This window comes from Pelecanus crispus, chromosome 6, assembly GCF_030463565.1.
Source record: "Pelecanus crispus isolate bPelCri1 chromosome 6, bPelCri1.pri, whole genome shotgun sequence".
In the NCBI taxonomy this organism is placed as follows: Eukaryota; Metazoa; Chordata; class Aves; order Pelecaniformes; family Pelecanidae; genus Pelecanus; species Pelecanus crispus.
Genome location: NC_134648.1, coordinates 5,562,784 through 5,587,482, shown reverse-complemented (window position 1 = coordinate 5,587,482; position 24,699 = coordinate 5,562,784). Strand labels below are relative to the sequence as shown.

At 38.5% G+C, this 24,699-nt stretch overlaps 1 protein-coding gene across 1 annotated transcript in view; it reads right to left on the bottom strand.

The window, feature by feature from the left end:
* PRMT3 (protein arginine methyltransferase 3) overlaps nucleotides 1-24,699 on the bottom strand; it is a 68,103-nt gene that overhangs the window by 2,651 nt on the left and 40,753 nt on the right. Inside the window, exons 13-15 of the mRNA XM_075712361.1 lie at nucleotides 23,529-23,615; nucleotides 10,337-10,387; nucleotides 10,044-10,131 (exon numbers count right to left, since the gene is read on the bottom strand). Coding sequence (XP_075568476.1) covers nucleotides 10,044-10,131; nucleotides 10,337-10,387; nucleotides 23,529-23,615 — 226 coding nt within the window. The remainder of the gene's footprint in view (nucleotides 1-10,043; nucleotides 10,132-10,336; nucleotides 10,388-23,528; nucleotides 23,616-24,699) is intronic.

Sequence of the window (24,699 nt, the reverse complement as noted above, 5' to 3'; positions counted from 1 at the left end):
TATCTGTCATGTAAAAGTCACACAAACTGAAACAGATAGCCAATTCCAACTAGTCATAGGGTTTACTATTTGCTTATTTGAAAGCTTTATTTAAAAAGCAGTTTTGAGACACCAAGCTTTCAACAAGGTTCTTGACTTCCAGATACTTAAGGAGCTACTTTAATTAACAATATTCATATTTTTGAGTATTAAGAACAAATTGACTAAGGCAGCAGTACAGGAGAACATTAAAGAGAATGTAGGTTTCTTATTAGCTTTCATCTGCTTCTCTCAACCCCCATCCCACGCCCCAACAAAAAGCAAATTCCATGTTCCCTGGGCAGTGCCATAAGATTCTTCCAGACCTGCGTGCCTGACTGGGAAGCAGGGGGGTAAGAAAAAGAAATGCCTCAGATTGCTGCAGAGCAAAGGTATGGGGTAGAGTTTCATAAATTTCTGTAAACCATACATAACCGACATTTGGGCTACAGCATCCCCACTAGATACTGGAGAGAGGCTAATAATTTCAAAAACGTTAGTGTGGCTGTAAATCTAGTACCTGAAGATTTTAGCTTCAAGTCTTCAGTTTCATGGAAAGAGAAACAATCAAGAGGCAAAGAAATGGAAGCAAACTGCAGACTTACTTGCAAATGCAAATGTCTTTGTTGATATAGACATACATGACTGAATGTATTAATGTTACATATGTATGAAAAGATTACTTTTTAAACATGTCAGTGTTTGAAATATTTATATACACGGCAATTTCAAGTATGTACATGTGAAAAATGCCTTCCCGATTTTGGCATCTAGACTAAAAGCCTGAAGTCAGAAGGTATCAACATCCCTTTAAGTAGGAGTCACTAGATTTGTATGGTTTTTGAGCTGCCTAAATACTCATAGCACATTGTGCATCAGAGTGCTTCAAACTCAGATTAGCACAGGAATGACTTCAGGCTTGTTACATTCAAAAATAACTAAACCATAGTCGTGAAAAGAGCTCAGGACACAACCCAGAAGCTGAACCCAAATACCTTCAGGTTAGTATTTTATATTTTATTTATTTACAAACAAGTGAAATTCAATGGCCTGGACTGCAGAAAGGCAGAATGGATTTTTAATTTTTAAATCTGACCATGTGTGAAGTTCTTAAATAACACCGTATTTATGTCAGAAAAAAAGAAAATAAAACTTCAAGCCAACAGCATTAACATTTTCAAGTAAGGTATCTGAAACGACATGCCCCAGCAAGAGACTCATTTTGAAGTTGGAGGACCTTCACCTTCTATAACACATTGGGGGACTACAAGAATGGGGATGTCTTCGTTGGTTGCCTTCAGTCAGATACTCAAAAGGTGAGTTCCAGCTCAAACTTTTATGCAACTTACATGTCACTGCAAGAGCTCTGGAATGACAAATTCTGTTCCTATAGCCTGGCTCTGGCTTAATGGCCAACATACACACTGCATTCTTTTTATCTTTAGGAAACTACACACTCAGTGAATATTCTAGCATCTGAAGAAAAGAAAAATCCACAAATACAGATGTTGCCTCATATTGCAAGGAAGTATTACCTATACAGGCCTTTCAGTCTTGTTTTTAATGAGCTTACCAAGCAGATATCTCTTAATGTCACTATGCTTTTGTGAAGAATGCTGCTTGCGGTTACTAAAAACCCCAACTAATCTCAATTTATTTTCAGTCCTTAATAAGACCTGCAATTTAAGTTATATTTTTAAATACTTAGGAAGCACATTGCTGAGCCACTTCATACCATCATTTTAAACCCACAAGAACTACATCTAAGCAGGTGAATCTACTAAACACATTATAGGAGGGCATGGTCATGATCTACAGCAGTAGGTTCTCTGCTACTCTTCCATTCGGCCTCCCTTGCCCCAACTCATCTTCACGCCTCACACCAGCCACATCCACTGTTACTACTTTCCTACTCACTGGATCCAGAGCATTTCCCAGCTGTTCATTACCTACTGTGACTTTAAAAGCCATTGTTTATGTTCTGTTAAAAAGCTGGCATTTTCAATATTCTTATTGCTAAAATGAAAACAAATAGCAATTTGAAAACTAAGCTGGTTTCAAATTCAGTAAGAACTTCAGAGTTCTCCACTGGGCACAATTCTCAGTTGCATCCACAAACAGTAAACTGACCCAAGATCCACATTATACAGAACAAATGCAGGGCATTTTGTCAAAGGCTGCAGTATAAACATCAAAGAAAGCTTTTCAACAAGAATGACTGTGGGACCAACACTGTACAAAAGACTAAAAAAATATATGCATTCTTTGATAATTTTGTTTTGGTTTTTTTTTTTTTCTCACAATTTCACGGTTCATTGGAGATTCCACTTCAATTCTTGTGCAGCTTTATTATTAGGACACAAATGACTGACATAATACAGTATGACTTGCAAAGAATAGCAAAACTGGTTTCACAGATTATTTAAACAGAGACAGATTTGCCAGGTAGAAGGACAAGGTAAAGAAAAAAGGGTGTTATAGCTTCTCTCCACCTAGGAAGTTTAACCTAGTTTGAACATACAGATTTTCAGAACTGCTACAAAATGAATTATTTGATGTATTTTAACCTCCTATAATAACAAATTTTAAAACATTCAGTAAGACTGAACAGCCTCTGAGAACTAAAATTCCAGGATTTAAATTAATCCATACTTCGATCTTACCCTTTAAAACATTAAGACAAATCTAAATATAATTTCATAAATTATAGCTGACTTCATAGAAGAGAACCCTCTGATTCTGTTTGTGAAGGCAGTTAATGAAACAAAGCATTCCATTTTTCTCAGCTATTTCTTACGCAGTAACCACATTAAATCTGCCTTTCTAAACAGTCTTTTCCGAGGGTCAAAGCAAACAACAGCAGTGCAACCAAATAACAGAAAGGCAGTTCTGAACAATTAATCAATGTCATGCAGATAGAAAATGACTGATGTTTTTTCACGATTCTGCTGTCCTGTGAGCTGCCTGGAGGAAGCTGTCTCTGGGACTCAGCTGCATCACCTTGCTCTTATCACGCTCAGTTGAATGCAAGTAAACCACACAGTGCCACTGCAGTTTGATTAGGACAAAACTGAATCCATTACGATCCCCTTCCTGCATTTTTATTACCCCCTGGGGAGTCCTGAAATTTGTCCCCAAAAAGAAAAAACACAAAAGAATTCAGCCGAAGTGCTGCACAAGCTTGCTAGCACAGGAAAAAATGCATCCCTACCTCCATACTGACCCATTGCCAAACAACACACAGCAGATTACACGCTGTACAGTACGCCCTATACATGTGCTCTGAACACTCAAAATAGTTTATTTTGGTTCTGACCTTTACCATCAGTGAAAGTGTAAGCAATCGCATCTTTCACTTATGTTTGTGCAATACAATCATGGAATCATTTAGGTTGGATACCTCGGGCGAGCCTGCAGTTTGTGAGCGAAGATACTTCTCAGCGCAAGAGCCTTATCACTAAGGGTAAATACCCACAGGCATTGAGAAGGCCAACAAACCGTATTTTTTCAGTCTATAACTTCATTAATCTGAAAGGATTTGACTGAACCCAAAGATTCCATAGTCTCCTGCATGCATATCCGTAACATCTACTTAAAGCTCAAAACGATCCGTGGCAATGAACTTGTGATGCGAAGAACTACCCTGCATTTCAATACAACTTGGTGTCCCCTCCCTCTTAGATTATGAAAAAGATTGAAAGAGTTACTGAAGGGAGCCAGCAATCAAGATCTTTCAGGTTTCCTCCTTCCTGTGGAAGAGCTTTATGAAGGTAACAGTGAGACAAGTAAGAACACATTACTCAAAGCATTCTTTATTCTGACCCCCGTTAAAATTTAAGAACTTTACAAAAGGTCTCACTGGAATTGTTTCAAAGACAGCTGCTAGAACACTGCAGTGGATTTGGGTTAATGACACCTTAACTACCAAACTGCTGGCGAGAAGTATCTTCACAAATCCCCTATGCTGCAATAACCACAGGCTTCTAAGTGGTAGTCGTACGTGCCTTCACAGTTACACAACAGTAAGCTTTGACACCGCTCTTTACGGTAAGGTTGCCCTCGCTTGAGGCTGACAATTTAAACATTATCTAGTTTTCTACTCCATTTTAGACTAACTGAACCCACTATCTTATGCAACACTGAGGTCTAGCACACAACTGAAAAAAAACAAGTCTCAAAAGCATTACTCTGGAAGCATTGGCTAGAAAGTAGTTTCCATAAACCATTTATCTTCTGAAACCGAAAAAGAACAATGAAAGACAGAAATCATTTGTGGTGGGACCAAGAGCATTTCCCTTAAACTCAGTAACTTATCCTTAATCCTCCCATTCATTTTCTTAAACTGCAGGCACCTGCAGCTGTACCCAGACTGCCACCTTCCCATTTGGCCACATCTCTCACTGAATCCCCAACCCAATGAGATCCAATGAGCAGTTTCTGTACCGAGCAGTAATCGCTGCCTTTTCGTACTACCCATCTGATCTGTGACACCCTTCTACCGCCTGGTTACTTTTATAAACTAAGCAGCTGTTTGCCAACTCCCTTCCGTTACATCGCTGTTCAGCCTCTTCTGAAACTATGCTGAGGTTTGGTCTTTTCCTTTCATGCCCAGCGTATATTCTCCAAAGAGTTTTTGTACCAAACTGGCATGTTTCAACTCCCCAAGACCAACTACGAACTAGGCTGCTGCAAAGAAGTCTACACAGCCAGCTGAGTAAGGCAAGACAGCCTTGAACAGCTGCCTAAGATAATGTGCACACACTGCAAGTGACCCAGATTCCCAAGATAGCCCAGGTACCAGAAATAGTTGCCACAGGGAATTGTGAAGGCTGGATATATAGTCCTCCAAAATGTATAGCTGCAGTAGCGAAACTCACACACCTAGAACTAATCTTAATTCACTTTTTGTAGTTGAGATCCTAAACTCAACATTCATGACAAAATTCTGAGAAAACTAGACTGTGGTTACTGTTTGAGCCATACGCCCTTGCAGTTGCAGAACTTGCGAAGGGGGCCATGCAGAATGGCACAAGATATCCATCCAAGGTTCCTGTCTAGATGCAGAACTTCTATTATCTTTCAACGAGATAAAACAGTCATGGGAAGAGATTCTCTCCATTGAGTGCCTGAAATACACACTTACAGATGTTTGTGAAAGGTCATCAGGATGATTTTAAACAGCAGATTTCAAAAGATACAGCATAAGATGTGCAAGACTTAGTCTGACCTCAAAATTCAAGTTTTAACAATTACTAGATTTTTAAAAGTGAGCATAATTTTTGGAGGTATCGCTTGTAAGTAAACAAGTGACAGCATTCTAGACACCATGTTGCAGCTGTAGACAGGCAAAACACAACACTAAAATCCCAATTAGGAACCAAATTATCCACCTGGGATGCACAATATTGAAGTATTTCAGTATAAGATCAAAACATTCAGACAGATTAATTGTGCCAGTGTTGTTTTCCTACTTTTTAACAAAACTCTCTAGGTAGAGAAATTACCATTTTTCAGTAAATTTACAAACAGCTACCCAATTATGGAGACTGAAGAGTTAGAGATAATCAAGGATTTTACAGGGGTTTAGTCATGTGGGTTCTACTTCAGTTTTGCTGTGCTAGCTCCTTTTAGCACCACAGAAAAAACAAATCAAGGTTTTATATTCACTGCAAGGCAATATCAAGAACACAAAATGCCGACAATATGCTGTTTTATTGCTAATAGAATTTGCTTGCATACAGATCTGGGTTTCAACTTAATGCACTGTTACTGAAAAGGTTCTGTGGGCCCTTTAAAATAATTTTTGTAAGCATTTTATTTATTTAGTAAATGCTCGAGACAACCAAATGAGAATGATATTCTGTGTATAAGTTTTTGTTTATGAATCTTAGCAAGAATATTTCAATGAGAGGAAAAGACTCATGTTTGGACCATTAATAAGAAAAAGATGCTGCTTTAGCATCTCAATTTCAATTTTCAAAATAAAGACATTTGCAAGCTATTAAAAGGGCTGCTAAGTGAAGCCTTGTACTCTGTAGGGAGTCCACAATACAATACTCTTTTGTCTGAGAAAACCCAGTTTTTCTGGCAGTAGAATATCATCTGGTTTCTTTCTCCAGTTTCTTTAATTTTACTGCACGCTAAGCAGTTAAAGCATATCCAACATGCTGACGCTATTTTGTTTTACTTCGTTGTGCATCAGCTTCAAGTCTCTGGTCACAGTCTGTGAGGAGGAAAGCTAGCTTTTCAGAATATATCGGTAGCAAGAGACTCTCCCCCACTTACACATTAAATCTAAACCAAATCAACAGAAATCATCCATTAAAACTATATACAAAGATGTCTACCATAGTTAGGCATCAAGCTGAAATTCAGTGGCAAATCAGAAGTATTAATTAGGTTTAGCTTTTATTGCCTCACTCTCCAGATCTTTGGACCTAGATTAAACCTCTCCCATTTCACCTCAGAATTTGCAAACATTGCACACCTAGCGCAAGCTGCAGTGGGAATGGCAAAAGAGGGAGGATTAGTTGCAAGCCCCATCCTTTGGCTTGTAATGGCTTCATTCTGTTATCATTAGAACACAGATCAAAACATCCAGTCCTTTTTATGGCTGAGAAAGTAGACCTATTTTTACAACGAATAACCTGGCATCAAACAGCTGAGAAAATTAGCTAGTTCACACTAAAGAACAAAAGAATTTTGCCATTTGCCAAAATAAGCCTTTTCCTCTTAAATACCCAACAGGTTCAGATACCTGTAAGCTCGACCTCTTTTACAGAGCAAATGCAAACACAGTCAGTGCTTTATAACCACTTTAGGCATATCCCCAAAAGCTATAAAGCATCTGATAGAGACTTTAAGTCAGCCTTACTATTGTACTCAGAATTAGAAATCTGAGGGAACCATTTTTCTTTGCGGGGGTAGGGGGGGACAACATGACACAGACACGGACAACCCACCATCCTGTCCGAAAGATCCTTTCAAAACAGGAAAACATTTTAAATGCATTTTATACCACCAAATTCCTCTCTCACAACCTACTAAAATAACGAAAGCAAATGCCGCCATGGGTACACTGGTCAGATTACTGCAAGACTCAAATCATATTATTTCTATTTATTTTCCAATATTTACTAAGAAAAGAGCTTGTCCTGACTCAAACAATATATTTAGTCACAAGTGGGTCTTCTCCATTGCGTCTCCCAGTGCCGTATACACATTTCTTATTCTTGGAATTTATACAGAGGATTGATAAATATTGGTAAACACAGGGATGGACATAAGGGCTGAAGCCTTCAAAAGATGCAAATGTGCTTAATCTAACACAGTTACTTCTTTCTTCAGTTAACTTGCATTGAGAAAAGTCCACTTGAAGACAAAAACAATTCCCCAAAAGCTAAGTACACTTGCAGTGGAGTTCAGTTCAACATGCCAGGCAGACACAATGCATGGTACAAGGGTAACAAGCAGTGCTAATTCATTAACAGGTGACAGATGAGAAACAGCCGGAAGTGCAACTTTACATATACTGCAAAAGCAGTTTGAGCAGTTTGTTTAGCTGGTAAAATGGAAAGTGAAAGACTGAAGAAATCAAGGAATATGGTTAACCACAAATTACCAATATTTAAGTCACTATTTTTACAAAGGAAAAACAACCAATATGAAAAAATGGAAGATAAGGAAATCTGTACTTATAGTAACATGTCTTGAGGAAAAAAGATTTTTGGAACAATGAAGGAGAACAACGAGAGAGAATGTTTTTTTGAAAAAAAAAAAAAAGACCTAAATTAAGCAACATTCCTATGTAAGTATCAGGAAACACCTTCTTGTCCCAATGGTCTTATGTCATCCATAAGCAACAAATATCCCACAGAAATTAACACCAGGATTACAAAGGAAATGGCATCAAGAGTTTCTCTCAGAACCTTCTCTAACACTAGAAATAACACGTAGGGAATCCTAGATTGAAGTGGTCATTTTATATAAGATATAAAAAAAGAATGGGTAAAAGGATGGGAAAAGGGAACCTAAATAATTATGAAGAGAAGGAGACAGGTAGAAAGAAAAGAGAAGCATAGCTGTAACAAGATTTGTTACAGGAATCATTTTAAGCAATATGAGCTAAGAAAGAGAAAGGAAGGAGTTGCAGCAAAAGTGATCTTGAAGGTCAACTAGGTTGTGTTCACTGCTTCAAAGCACACTGTTTCTGCAGTTGTCTTCAGAAAGTCACCGTACCTAGACTAGAATTCTAGAGCCAGGCACACCTCCCAGTAATTTCAGACATTTGGTAAATGTCAAATGATCTATGTGATATTAATAATATGCATATTCTAAGAAATGTCATTGCACTTAAAATTTCACTTCACACTCCATGACACTGAAATTTAATGGGTTGCAGCAAGGAGACCTTAGCCAGCCTTGTCTAGAAAGAGAAAATGAACAGAACACAAGCCAAGTACAAATGCACCAATGCATATGTGCATCCCAAGAACTGACAAGACCTAAGAATATGCAAATAAAAATTATTTAAGAATATAAAGTCAAAGCATGAAAGAGAGAAATGATTTGTCAGATAACATAGACGATAGTGCCTTTAGGAAAGGAGCTCCTGGTAAAGAGTTGTCATGGCTGATAGCTGGAAAAGGCAACTGCAGAAGCGGTTTAATTGAGCACAGATGCTGCTTTCACCATTGACATTCATAATTAGGTCTGTTAAGAGAGACAATATTCCATCTACATCAATACTTCTCCATAGCGTCTCTAAGCCTCTTGACCTCAGTTTCTTTTCCAGTATGCACATCAGTTTTTGTATGCTTCCCCCCATATGTCTGGTCTATTTATAAACTGTTCAGGTTGGGGCCATGCATTACCATGAGTTTATTAGTTGACCAGCAGAAACAAGCCCCATTCTGAGGTTCCTCCCTTGGTCCTGCTAGTCTGTGAAGAAAAAATGTCCCTCAAAGACAACTAATTCACCATTGGATAAGAGTTCAACAGTAGTGAATAAATATCTAGTGGCCAAGTGACAAAAATAAAAAAATAATAAAACAGCACAAAAATTAACTACTTTATTTCCTTTGATTATAAAAAGACTAGGATAGTCTGAAAGAAAGTGCAATTCTACAGGAATAAGAGGGCAAGACTTGTAATTCTTGCCCTGTTGTACGTCCATCCTCTTGCATGACTATCCTGTGACGGTCATGGACATATTTCTGTGTCTATAAAGCAAGGAACAGTTGACTACTTGCATAGAAATGTATTTTCAAGACTTACCAAACAGAACTAATTAAAACCACTAACAAGCATCACTTTAATGTTCAAAACCTTACTTCAACAATTTATCATCTGAATTTGGGCTTATCCCTGATGACAAGAAAAGCCTTTTTACTAGCTTCAAATTCAAGGTGAAACTATTACGGTACTTATCCATTTTATAAAAATTTACAGTGGCTCAAAATAACATCTTCCATACTTCAGTGGATCAAGTTCATGTCTGTGTGTTCTTTGAAACTGTTTTCAATTTACAAAGTAATCCCACGGTGCCAGGTATAACACCCATGCATATATGCATGATTCATTTAAGTACAGCATAGTTCAGGAGTGCTACAAAAAAATCCCTTGCAATCACTTGACAAATACGATACTTAAGAACATTAGTAATGTTAAAGTTAAAAGAACAAAGAATGTTAATAGCAGTGTTCTGGTCTTACATTTTTCTGCCTCAGAAATGTTTTGATATGCAAGTTTTCTTATCAAAATTACGGTATGGAGCTAAGTATAAGGCATGCCTGCTTACCTATACATATGCAGACATTTATATGTATTTTTACATTAATTTTGTAGAATACAGATATTTCCCAGTGCTTTGCTTAGACAAAAAAAGGTCTTTAACAGCAGCCGAAAGATTTACTTATTATTTCTTTTTAACACTTACGTATTTCTTAAAGTATTTAAGATTTAAATTTAATGATAACAGCAGCGTAACACAACCATTGTTGCACCACAACTGAATTTAAATATACCTGCTTCTACAGGAATTGGTTTCTCCAGGAGGAAAACTGTCTGTTTCCAGTGTGTTTTGGTACACTGGGGACCAGTTGAAAACAAGACCTGCAACGGAAGAGTTCAAGAGTTTGATTAAGAACAACATTTTTTATATCACACCACATCAATCAATTACCAAACACACATGCACATGAAGTGTTTGCTATAGCAAAACAGAGTCACTGCCAAACACCTTGAGGCCGAATAAAGTACAAAACCACCCTTATATCTCTCCAGGACATTTTTTAAATGCATAACCCCAAATACTCACCTTGTTGTGACAGTTCTTCTCAAAAAATATATCAAAATAACCTGCAACTGCCTATAAACAAGAGGAAAATGCAAATGTGATAAAATAGTAACACTCAAGAAAAAGTGTATCATCAACATATACATTTAGTGGGATTTCGACTCCTTTTCAAGCCTTTAATAACAGGAATAAGCTTAGATTTATGCTTTCAAGCATGCTAGAAATCCTAAGACAAAAAAATAAGCTGTCATCACACCTTTGTTCAGAATGTAAGAAATATTCAGCCCACTGTAACTGCGTTTTATTACATATCAAATTGTAGTCCCAGGTTCCAAAATAACCCGTACACCCTAACTGCAACTAGAATTACACGTGAGAAAACAGCCTTTCACATGTGCAAACCCACAAGCATAAAATTCAGTCCTTGCCCTCTATGGCTCCCACGACCCTCGCTAAATACACACACAGTACGAGGGATTCTGCACGACGTCTTCGCTCTTTGCATAGCTTAATTCTATTTTCCACAAAAGCTCCCTGTGAACAGAGGCAGAGCATAACCAGGCAGGGAATATTTTTCTTCCTCTACTACACACACAGATAAGGAAAAAGATTCACAAATGCCTTGTGCTGGCCTTTTGAGCACTTAATAGCTCCTAATAGTAACTCTCCATAGCATTCCTCAGAACACTTCTGTCCCTCCTGCCATCCTACTCCTAGCCTCAGAGCCCCTCTCTTCAGCGTATAATTCGTTAGCGGGACTTTTCTTCCAGCCTGAAGAGGAAAAGAAATACAAAATGTCCACACACAAAACAGTATGCTGACACTATTAGTTACACAGTGTTTTAATACTGGCCTGCTTTTTTGACAAAAAAGCCTGTGAGAGTCCCAGAAATCCGAAGAATTCAAATAAAGAACTGGAAGTCACTAATAAAAGACCATCCACTCCACAGTTTCACCTCTAAAATCCTGTCCATGCTCACCTTTATTTGCTTTCTACTGTCTCCTATAAAAAGGCTACAGCAAATCAGACTGTGGACCCCAGGCAGTTATGCTTTTCTATTGTATGGCAGCCTGAAGAAATGACCCAGAACAGAGCTTTTGAGTAACTCCAACTACAGCAGCTAGGGACTCTCGATTCCTGTTGACAGCAGGAAGGGATTCTCCCCACGTCAGCTACAGTACAGTCAAACAAGATGCGTACCAATTCAATGATGGCAAGCCTGTTGCATGAAAACTCACTGCAAACGACAGATCATAACCTTCCTCTCACAGCACCACTGTTCTTCTCCTACTCTAAGTCTCACAAACTGGTTGTTCTGCATAGTTACAGAGGACAAATTTTGTAGCATGCCCCTTTATATCGACTCAGTCTGTGAAGGAGAAAAAAAAAGTGAAACATGCTTACAAAATTAAGGTAACAAACTGAATGGCATTGGGCTTTATCATTATGAAATATGTAATCTGAACAATAACTAAACCATTCTGGTATTTTTCCTCTCTAGTCTAAATCTGGAACAGATTTCACCAACATGGTGGAGAATACAATGTGTTAAAGCAAGTAAGCCTACAGTAGAGCACCTGTGTTGGCTTTTCAACTAAGGGCACTCCAGAGAAGCCTGGCAAGTTCCAAATTCCAATGTGGGCAAATATTTAAAAAAAAAAAAAAAAAAGAACCAAGGAGACAGTGAGGGACCTTCATGACAAACGAGCACCAGATGTTGGAAACGGTGACTCTTACATCCCTTAAGTAAAGTCCTATCACTCAATGCTGAGAATCTCATTCCCAAGCGAATTACAACCTTGTCTCTAATACGCCTTTTTGAGTAAAGATTCAGAAAGCTTTGACAAAGCTTTATTGACCCATCAGACTACTTTTATTGATGCACAATCTTTTCTGGACCTTAGTCAGAGACCTAAGTCACAAAAATATTTTTCAACCACCAGGTCAATACTGTTGATATGCTTACAATAAGACCTAGGATATGATTACTGGAGAAAGGAAAACAAGGTTGAGACAACAAAAATACACTAAGAATTGTGGGGGGAAAAAAACTGGTTTCCAGAGAAAATGAGACAATCAAGCTACATTTTGGACCAGAAAACTAAAAGCTCCTAGCAGACATTCCATAGCTAAGGTGGATGCAATTATCTATATGCTTGGTAGCAAGAAATAACAGAAACACCCTACATGCTACCCTGAGAAAATGTTCCCAGATAGCATTGTTTTGGGATCAAGTTCAGGCTGAACAGAAACTGCCCTTACAAGCAAAGAAACCATTACCTGCTGTTTGCTGCCTCCTGTGCTCAGGGAAATAGGATTTGTACACCTTCTGTAAATGACTAGGATAAATAACCACCTTATTTCTTACAGTATCAATCGTGTCCCTAACTGAAACAACCTGAAACACTGACTTCGACTATCTAAATCAAGAGGTAGTAACAGTAATTATTACCCATCACAAAGACCACCCCTATGCAGAGCTCCCAGGATTACAGAGTTCAAGAGATTACAGAGAACAAGAATACTACACTGATCCATTAAATTCTTTTTGTTACGTTCTAAAATGGATATATGTCCTTCAATATTGACACTGAAATAACTGTTGAGCCAAAAGAAAAAAGAAAAGTAGAAAAATATTCTAACAAAATAAATCCCTCAAGTCCCTAAGGGTAAGTTCTTGTGAACACCTTCAGGTGTTCCCCAAAATTCCTCAAAATTTGGTCAGTTAAAACTGGGCAGGGGGGCACCCCAAAACCAAACCACACACTCTCTGGTGAGCTATGTCAACAGGCATCCCCAGTCCTGCATTGCTAAACAGAAATTATACACTTACAGTTAAATACATGCAGGAGAGAGATTGAATGATGTTTTGAAAACTAACTGTAAGAGCACATATTGCAATTTAGAAGTCTAATGTATATCTTTTATTAATACATTTTCAAACCGTTTTTGAGCCAACGAAAACAACCAAACACACACACACTTGGTTTGATGATTTTTCTTTGTGAAATTGGTTTCAACTATGTAATTTGGTTTTAATAAACATTTTTAGGCAACCTGCCATCATTTACCAACACTGCATTTAACCTCCAGATAGAAATCTCTCCCCTGGTATTTTAAATCTTTGGGAAAACAAAAAGTCTAATACCAAACCTCGTTGTTACTGACCAGCTGCAAAATTTGTTTAATATTCACTACAGCAGCTATTCTACAAGCCAATTACGGCTGAGGAAATACAGAAAGTGAAAATGTACAGATTAAATATATTCCACTTTGATGCACACAGCCTGTGGCTTAGACCCTGTAAAACAAGAAACCAAAACCAAAGTTTAAACCTGCTATTCAACAGAAGTACAGTTATTTGCATATACCTAGGTAATAAACCTAAGGTCAAGTCTATCATAAAGCCTCCTAGTAACTCCAGCCTGAATTAACTACCTTCTTCCTTTCCTCTTCTTGATTTCACGTGGAAGACTTCATGTGCTAGATTGCATGTGTTCCCCTGCCAATAACATAGCACTTTAAAAGGCATTCAGTTTATCCAAATTATACACTATTTTCATGAAGTAAAAATTTTATTTCTGAACAGACACATTATAGGAATTATTAAATTCACCAGCGCTTCTCAAGACACGGGTTGTTCCGTCTGGTCCTCTATAGCTTATGTACATTTATATGCTCATCCAAACACTATGCTATGCTTAAGTTTTTAAATATACTGTTGCCTTTTTGAGATCGTTCTCCTTTTGAGCTCTTTTGTCATATTTGATCTGCCCCAGGCCTAAGCTATCTCAAGCCAGTTACATAGATACCTACAGACTCATTAAAACAAGCACACCTGGCCTTCCTAAAACCTGCCGGACAATTTTGTAGAACAAGAAAAGCAGTGAGTAAGGACAGTCATAATGAGTTTCAAGGCTGAGATGATCCCAGGCCTATATTACAGTTTAAACCGGTAAGTAGTTAGCTACTGATACTGTTTTCTCTATTTCCTTTAATAATTCATACCAATCATTACAATATATCTGTGTATGAAACTGATCGTTCAATTAAAAGTTTTATCAAAAGAAACAGGCTGGGTGGCTTCTATGCTAAAATACAGGGAGTGCATGCAGGATCTCAGCATAGCTCTAAGACCTTTTTGTAGAAAGCAAGCAAGGAACCCAAGAGAAAGCGAAGCCTCAAATTTGCAGTTAATCTAGAAAAACCTTAGTCTAAAGCGTGGGTGGGCCTATGTCAAAGAGAAACCTTGTTCTTTACACCCAATTTAATGATTTCTTCATATCAAAAAAGTTGACTGCCTCTTACAGCCACCCACACTTTGCTTTTAGCAATCTAGGAATTCAAAGAATAGACCATTATAGCCTTACTGTGATGGTCTGGTTTTATTCATCTAGCACAAAGTACAAATGTTAACAATTAATTCCTACCACAGCATTTTAAATCCAGAGCATAGTATTTTTTGTTACAGCTCAATTTTATAAATCTTTTCACATTCAAAGAAGTTAGCTGTTCTAGGAGCAGCAAAACATTGAATTTTCCAAGACAATCTGTCAATGACACTGCATCTTGAATACAGAAAGTTAGTTTTCTCTGCCATGTCAAAGGCTTTAGTAAAGCCTTTGACACAGTTTTCCACAGCATTCTCCTGGAGAAACTGGCTGCTCATGGCTTGGACGGGCGTACTCTTTGCTGGGTAAAAAACTGGCTGGGTGGCTGAACCCAAAGAGTTGCGGTGAATGGAGTTAAATCCAGTTGGCGGCCGATCGCAAATGGTGTTCCCCAGGGCTCAGTATTGGGGCCAGTTCTGTTTAATATCTTTATCAATGATCTCGATGAGGGGATTGAGTGCACCCTCAGTAAGTTTACAGATGACACCAAGTTGGGCAGGAGTGTTGATCTGCTTGAGGGTAGGAAGGCTCTACAGAGGGACCCGAACAGGCTGGATCGATGGGCCGAGGCCAACTGTATGAGGTTCAAAAAGGCTCAGTGCTGGGTCCCGCACTTCGGTCACAACAACCCCGTGCAACGCTACGGGCTTGGGGAAGAGTGGCTGGAAAGCTGCCTGGCCGAAAAGGACCTGGGGGTGTTGGCCGACAGCCGGCTGAACATGAGCCAGCAGTGTGCCCAGGTGGCCAAGAAGGCCAACAGCATCCTGGCTTGTATCAGGAATAGCGCAGCCACAGGACCAGGGAAGTGACTGTCCCCCTGTATGGGGCACTGGCGAGGCTGTACCTCAAACCCTGTGTTCAGTTTTGGGCCTCTCACTACAAGACAGACCTTGAGGTGCTGGAGCGTGTCCAAAGAAGGGCAACAAAGCTGGTGAAGGGTCTGGAGCACAGGTCTTATGAGGAGCGGCTGAGGGAACTGGGGTTGTTTAGCCTAGAGAAGAGGAGGCTCAGGGGAGACCTTATCGCTCTCTACAACTATCTGAAAGGAGGTTGTACCAAGATGGGTGTCCGCCTCTTCTGCCAAGTAACAAGTGATGGGACAAGAGGAAACAGCCTCAAGTTGCACCAGGGGAGGTTGAGATTGGATATTAGGAAAAATTTCTTCACCAAAAGGGTTGGCGAGCATCGGAACAGGCTGCCCAGGGAAGTGGTTGAGTCCCCATCCCTGGAGGTATTTAAAAGATGCGTAGATGCGGTGCTTAGGGACATGGTTTAGTGGTGGACTTGGCAGTCTTAGGTTAAGGGTTGGACTAGATGGTCTTAGAGGTCTTTTCCAACCTTAATGACTCCATGATTCTAGGTCACTGGCAAAGTATTGGAGGATTCAAAGCTGCAACACAGTTCTAGTTATTTGTCCTCTCAATGTTTTGTGAAAAGCTTTACATAAAACATTAGAATTTCTGCTTCTACATGAAGCAGTATGAAGTCTTCCTTGAAAGAGCTACGAAAAACTAAAATCTCTGACTGCATTACAGAAGCCTATTTCAATACTCCCAAATGCAAGTGCCGAAATACACTAAATCAAAACATGCCCCCCCCCTCCCCCTTACAGTATATTAGTGTAAGCCTTGCACCACTACAGAAGTGATCTGGTACCCCACATTAATGTCTTGGGGGGGGGGGGGGGGGGGGGGGAAAGTCAGAAGTACATACAGATGATGCTTTCTACAATAATACAAAACTAGCTATAAAATTGTGGTTTTGGTTACTATTTTTAGGAATTTATATCTTCCCTTACATCTTACCTTCTTTTTAATTGATTACTTGGTGGTGGTTTTATGCTGAAATGCACAATACATATCTTTTATAGTTAAGCACGTTTCAGTGAAATAATTCTGTAAAAATAAAGTTCAAAACGTTTTCATTTCATTTCACTTTTGAACACTACCACAAATTGCAGTAGCTATAACAGTCAATCACAAACTTCTATTAAATACACAATACTACAAAAGACAGACATTTCCAATGTTTCCAGCTTGAAGGAAGATTAAGTCCTCCCTTCTTGCTGTAAAACTTAAACACATGCAGCTAAGCAGCAAAATATAAGGGGAAAAAAAATCACTTGCAAGTGGCATACTAGAAGCAATCACACAGGCATATTAAAATGGAATACAGGGCTGGCCAGATTTTTATTAAAGTTGGCATCTTTTTTACAAAAAGTCAAAGTAAAGAAAAGGAACAAGCAAATAATGTCCCCATAAATTCTAGATGATGTTTTACAACTACGGCCTTGGTGGGTTTTTTTTTAAGCATAACAATAACAGTTATTTCTTCCATTGCAGTTTTCCTCATCTTTTTGCTCCACCTTTGACAGCTCATTTACAACTTCACCAACGACTAATCGGCAAGAACTTAAGCCTTCTCCCAGAAAAGCTTTCAAGTGCCAGTCTCTTGAATACCATGAAAGAGGAAAACAAAAATAATTACTTCTAAACTGGTAATAAATAACTGTAACTCTAGCCTGACACATGCTCTAGCCTCAAAGGATGTTAAATATTAGGAAACACTGCAGAAATATTATTCTTCATGTAAAGTAGCTTAAGGTCTTCATCCATCGCTGAGGGTTTCTCAGGTGTTCATGCAAACATACAAAAAAAACCTGTAAATGAAGCACGTCCTCCCAGTAAGATTCACTTGCCTTCAATATATTTTTCTTCCCTCCCAGATAAATTATTTTGAGTCTATTTTTTTCCCCATTTATTCATTTAACATGTACCAAATATATTAAGGTCAGAAAAAGCTTTAAAATATGTAATAGATTAATATTAGTACATATTATTTATACTCTTCCACTTAGAGCCCTTAGCTGAAATGGGAAGAGGAGTCTAAATTTTAATTCAAATACATCTGAATACTAAGGCTTTTTTCTAAAGAAAATGGCTGGCTGTACATGCAGCATTTTAACAGGATAAAACAAATGAGACTGCTCGATTCCTTATGAGAACTCGTAAAGGCAACCTTACCAATTCACTTAGGAACAAGGAAATTAAAAATTATCATCATCGCTATCACCTACAGTGAGTAATTTATCATTCTTGCTCTTCACTAGTATCATGTTCCAACAGTGAGTGGCTACAACAAATACAATTAGACAGCTGGCCACAGAAGTGGGAGATAATGTGCTTTTGATGGAGTTTATCCAAGCATGGAGATGGAATGTTTGTCATCCATGCAGCAGAGTTGCTGCATTTTTATCACAGGGAAAAGAAACCCCTCGCTATTAAAACCCAGCAATTTTGTGTTTTAAAAAGACTTAAGAATCCGGAGATCACTATAGAGGAGGCTACCAGTAACTAAATAGATCAGATGGACAAATCCTGCTTCGTAACATGATAGTCCTTCCTTTAAACAAAAATCGGGCATTCAAGATATGTTTAAGTGTGGTACCCAAAGCCAGATTTCCAACTTTTCGCTTAAAAAAAATTTAGTTTCTCACCTAAGGTTGGAATTAAAGACTTATATGCTAATACTTATTGTTGGCTCCCAAATGGAAGATTGGACATTAAGAAATGAAACCAGCTAACATTTAAGAAGATTTTGACAAGCAAAGATTTTTCCTTAGTCAAAATAACGTTCTCCAGTCAACTCAACTTCCTTTTTCCTCTTAAAGGTTTTAATACATCAGTCACGTCCTCTGGTTCATTATCCTTCTTTCACCCCCTTCCTCCCTCCCACTTTTTATACACATCCCCTGCTCTTTGACAAGCTCTCCTGGGAGCAATGAAGAGATACTGCCATTTTCCTCCCAGGGGATATTGTTATTCAGCTAGGAAAGACCAACCTTGATGGACTCACAGGGGAAATGCTCACAAACAAAAGAGAAAGTTTGTCAATTGATTTCTACACTGAGGGTAATCACCATTATATTTTATCTCAAAAGCTCACACAGTGATCAACTTAGAACACAATTAATGAAATATCAGTTAGATGCTGTTAGGAAAATATTAGCCAGATGTCTCATTAAAATCAGCAGTGACAAACCCTAGGTCTTTACTAGGAAAATGCACTTTTGCAGGCTAATTAAATTTATTTTTGGTCATTATCTTTGTAAGACTGAAATCAAGTCAACTTGCACTAAAAGTGCTTTGAAACAATTTAATATAATGGTGCCATACAACCGCTTCATGCTTTGAAAACCTTCAATCTTTGAAAGCCAAAATAATGATAAGTAAATTTAATGCTAAAAGATACTACTTTGCGGTAGTCCACAGGAGGAATAAAAGAAAAATCAACAGAAAGACGATGTGCTCTGAAAAAAGCCTTTACTCCTCCCCCGCCCCCCGTAATAATAAACTTCTGAAAGACTAAGCATCACATACAAGGTCACCTTTAAAATGTTTATTTTTGCTCAATCTTTCCATATTTCTCAGGTTTATTAGGAATCTTTTTCTTGAAGACTTATTTAATTGTTTGAACACCTGGAAGAAAAACCTATTTAGAGCATTAAGCATTTTTTTTAGGGATACGACTCAATAAATGCATTACATGATCTTCTGCAATACACTTAGGATGCACCTACAGAGAGACATCAGGCTGATCGGTTACAAGCATGACTTAATACGCTGCTAGGGGGCTTTTTTGGTCACACAAAAGTATGAGAGTAATTTAAAATAATTTGCAGGTGGAAGGACAGACAAATCAGTTATGTGTCAATTAATACTACGCTCTTAGGTGTTGGGAATTGCATAGTTTTTCTATTTTGCACAAACTTGTCACTAAGGCTGGGCATTTATGTCCTTAGTCCATTTATCTAAAACCAGAAAACAGTTATCCTACTGCCTATTGAATCGCATGGTTTTCAAAGAACCCGTAGTACAATTAAGTGGCACTATCATACAACCAGATAATTAGCCAAGAGGTCAGCAAGAAGGCCTTCCAAGAGCAAGAACAGTGACAATATCTAGAAAGAAAAGGAATATCTATTTCAACACTTGCGTTATCAGTTTTCAGGAAGCAGAAGGTTTGTACTGAAAAGTACACAAAGCAAAATGGAGGGGGGGGAGAAAATCAAAGGATGAGAAAGAGGTGAATGGCAAGTCCCAAAGGTTAGCATTAGGCTTGAGAGGCTAATCTTCCTGTGCTCCCTCCAGTCAACAGAAAAAAAAGGTCTGTTCCTAACTCTCTCCTGGGTGAAGCTTTGCTGCAGCCTTTATGAAATCCTCCCAGAAGCATTTACCAGAACAATTTACAAGAACAGAAATAAAGTATGGGGAAATCAAGAAGAGGTCAACTTCTCTGTTGAGGCTGAAAATAAACACAGATAAATAAGCAATAGACCCCAACATGGCTAATGCCTCCAGAGTTGTCTGCTGAAAGTTTAGCTCTCCAATGACTAACGTTATGTTTCAAAATCCAACTAGACAAGGCCACAACTCTTTTCTCCGAGTACTGGCTCAATTACTTCCCATCAGTGCTAAACTTCTGCAAAAACAAGTTAGAATCATAGAATCACAGAATCGTTTAGGTTGGAAAAGACCTTTAAGATCATCCAGTCCAACCATTAACCTACACTACCAAGTCCACTCTAAGCCAATCAAGGGTAGACTAGACTAAACCATGTCCCCAAGTGCCACATCTACCCGTTTTTTGAACACTTCCAGGGATGGGGACTCCACCACCTCTCTGGGCAGCCTGTTGCAATTCTTGACCACCCTTTCCGTAAAGCAATTTTTCCTAATTTCCAACCTAAACCTCCCCTGGTGCAGCTTGAGCCCATTTCCTCTCGTCCTATCACTAACTACATGGGAAAAGAGACCAACACCCACCTCACTACTGCCTCCTTTCAGGTAGTTGTAGAGAGTGATAAGGTCTCCCCTCAGCCTCCTCTTCTCTAGGCTAAACACAATGTTCATATTTAAAAAATGCAAAAATTGGAACAGACAAGTACAAAAAGCTACACTTTTGGGAAATATAAGTAGCTTTCCTTTACTGTGCAAAAAATGAAAAGCCAGTAGAACAACAAAACACAGATGCAAACACAAAAACCATCAAATGTTATTTTCAAAGGACAAATTGCAATCTTAAAGCATCTCCTCAAAAATTCGCAATATAAATAATGGACTTGTATTGTTCATTTACTGCAAGGTTAGGCAGCCTGATATGATGGATGAACTGTCAACCCCAAACTGAACTTCTACAATCCATCATAGAAAGAGTGGAAATCTCACTCAAAGTGTCAATAAACCTGAATGATGAAGTGCAAAATACTTTACAGAGTTCTGATCATTTTTTAGAACCTGCATTCACTGCAAAAATTCAGAAACACTGCTCTTCCCTCAATTCCTTCCCCTTCTCCCTGGAAGTCATAAAATGCAGGCATACGTCTTGATTTGTAAGTCAGTGATTCCATAGAATCACAGAACAGAAATCAAGATTTTGTAAAGGTCTAGTGCTAGGGAAAATTATGTTTACAAAATAAGCTATTTTACTCTACCCAAACGTCAAAAAAAGATCGCCAAGATTTTGTAAAGATTTCTGTTTAACTTATCAGTTATTCAGAAGTGGCCACATAAAGAAAATTAACCCAGGGATGCACTGGAGCTTGGTCTGAATCAAAGCTGACCCTGCCCTGAGGCAACTAAAATTATTCTATGATTCTATGGCAACTAAAAACAGGAGATTTTTTTTTTGTGAATGCACAATAAAATGTATAGATTTCCATTTAATAAAAACCAAGAGGTTACTGTGTCCTTACTTAATTTGGTGATAATTGACAAAAAATGAAGTATTTGTACATAGCTACTAACTCACCCTAACAACGCTTTAAACTATACACATGGGAAAACTTCACTTTATAACACCAACAAGTTCTTACGCATCCCGTTATACAGCAAAAGTGGTGGCAAATGCGGCAGCATGAACTAACATGCAGACCCATGCAAAACCAGGTACTACGCTGCTTGACGTAGGTATCCAAGATTTTGTGATCAGCTTAAGTGTTTACGTTATACAGCAACATATTCTTTGTGTCCATATCAGAGGAAGCCTGCATCTCTTCTTCATATACACATCCGAAAACCAAATAAACCAGCTGTAGCAGACATCACAACATATTAAAAATTAGCTACCAATTACCCCTTTGGACTTGATTCTGTGATGTGTGGTGACCTAAAGCTAAGCGTTAAACTCCCAGCAGAAGCATCACAATACACTAGACTACAAAAATTTTAGTTTTTACTACATATCTCGGAGCCTAACACAAACTTTTGTCAAATTTGATAAGCATATTTTAATAAATTGGTAGAAAGCATTTATAATTGATGTTGAATGTAAAAGCATATTACTGAAGTCATAAAATCTGTAAAAATAAGGTCATTCTGCCTTTGCTGATCACTTAGTGTTTAAAAACTCAATGCATTATATTAATCTAAACCACCACCATCTGTACCTCATCTTCATGAGGTACAACTGCCCTGCCTAATGGTAACAATACAAAAATCCTTCGATACTTTTCTTCCCTATTCCAACAAAGAAAGCAAGCTGTGCGTCATAACTAAGTCAAATCAAAAAGGTATCCTCACATAGGTACCAATCTAAGCACTTCTAAATATTCATCTTGGAATACCTACTTTGTTTTAGCTTTAAACCCATTCATAACATCTTTATTTCAGAAGTCACTCACACCCTTACATGAAGTATGTTAAAAAAAAAATATCTAGGTATCTTCCTTGAGTTATACTTCAAAAATGGAATACAAAACACAAAATGGAATACAAAAAAATTGCATGGGCCCTTGCAGAAAAAAAAAAAAAGGGGACATTTTTCATTAATTAAAAAAAAAAAATCAGTGTTTCTCTGTTTTCTCATAACTACCATACACTGAGTGACCAAGAAAAAAAGCCACAAAATGAATGTGTGTTTATGTACACTCATACTGAACAACGTAGGCACAACTTCAAAGAAGCATTTGAAAGATGCCTTACTACTGAGTTTTCATTTAATTCTAAAGCTCAGACTTTTTCCTTTTCTTTCTTTTCATATTGACTAGTGTTTGATAGTCAAATAATACTCAGTTGAGTGAGATCACAGACTCAGATTTGCTGGAGACTCTTCACTCAATTTAATGCAGCATAGTCTGTAATATTAAGATAAATAAGCTTATGTTTGCTGTAATTAGAACTCCCCTCCAATCAAATTACACAACCTTTCTAGAATTAGTGTTCTTTTGAATAAGTCATACTAACTTACCTAAGTAAAAATACTAACTTGCATACAATAAATAAAACAGATACACCCCTGGTTATCAGATTCTAATGCTGTATTTGTTCCCTCTCAGTCTTCACACATAAAGTTCATGAATTTCCCTGTTTGAGAAATGGTGTTTGCCATATGCACTGCTATATGTTTATTACATGAGCTATAGTCTACCTTTCCCCTATCTATTTTGTTTTTCACTCTTTTTACTGAACTCAGAAAAAGCTCTTCTGAGAAGAGTGACTGCATCATTCTTGAGCACAGCGGTAACACCACATTTGAATGGAAAACTCTTTATTTCAGAAAATGGGCTAGAGAACAAAACACAACAACCCCAGTGCTAAGGCTCCTTATCTTTCCCTTTCCTCATCTACCTTTATTACACCATAACATTATGACTGGAGTTTTACATCCATCTCTCTTTACTAAAAGGGCTCATCTGACACCTCCGTACTGCAGGAACAAATGGTTCAAGGCAAGGACTGATGATAAATGAAGCTTAATTAATGCATTGTCTATTAGTCCAACGTGATACTGACCATATATGAAGAAACTAAAATTGTCTTACCGTACACTTTGTGCTCGTTGTAATGGTCAGGGTGAAATCTGAAGAGAACTCTAAGTCTGGAGTGGATGCAGTATTACAGTCGATACGCTGTTGAAAGGAATAACACAATTCTGTCAGTAACAGTGCTGAATTTAAATTAAGATCTTCCTTTGGATGAAGGTTGTTCGGTTGCTCCCATAATAAGAGAACTTTTCTAGGGCAATACTAATTCAGCTCTCCAAAAATGGGAAGAGACTTAACAACCCCTTAATCCTATCTGCACACTCACAAAACACCTAAACCCCCTCTTCCCCAAATGCCAAAATAAGCCAACATTTTGACTAGTGGTATGGAACTAGATATGGTAGCTCACTCTGTTCAAGAAAGTTGCTCTTCATGACAGCTGGCCATTGTTGAGATTAAGTAGCTTTCACAGGCATCTTCACCTGTTTTACTCCTTGTTCATGTAGCCACATGGTAAACTACAGTATGAAGCTAATATGGGTTAAAACTGGGCTTTTTTGATTTGCGAGGTTAGTTTTGTATTGATCATAGAATAACTGAGGTTGAGAGGGACCTCTGGAGATCAGTTAGTCCACCCCCTGCTCAAAGCAGGGTCCACTAAAGCAGGTTGATCAGGACCACGTTTGGGTGGCTTCTGAGTATCTCCAAGGATGGAGACTCCACAACCTCTCTGGGCAACCTGTGCCACTGTTCAGTTGCCCTCACAGTACAAAAGGCCTTCCTCATCTTTAAACCCAACCGCCTGGAGTTCAACCTCTGCCCACTGCTTCTGGCCTCTCCCTGAGCACCACCGAGAAGAGTCTGGCTCCACCGCCTTTCCTCCCCACCACCACCAGCCATTTATACACACTGGTAGCATCTCCCCTGAGCCTTCTCTTCTCCACACAAAACAGCCCCAGCTCTTTCACCCTCTCCCTCTATCACAGATGCTCCAGTCCCTTCACCACCTTTGCCATCTTTCTCTGGACTCACTCCAGGACACTCATCTCGCTCGTGCACTGGGGAACCCAGCACTGGGCACAGCACTCCAGAAGCCATCTCCCTGGGGTACAAGACAAGGTGCATCTCTCTTGACCTCCTCGTGACAAGTCTTCTTCCTAACACGCACTCCAGAAGCCATCTCCCTGGGGTACAAGAGAAGGTGCATCTCTCTTGACCTCCTCGTGAC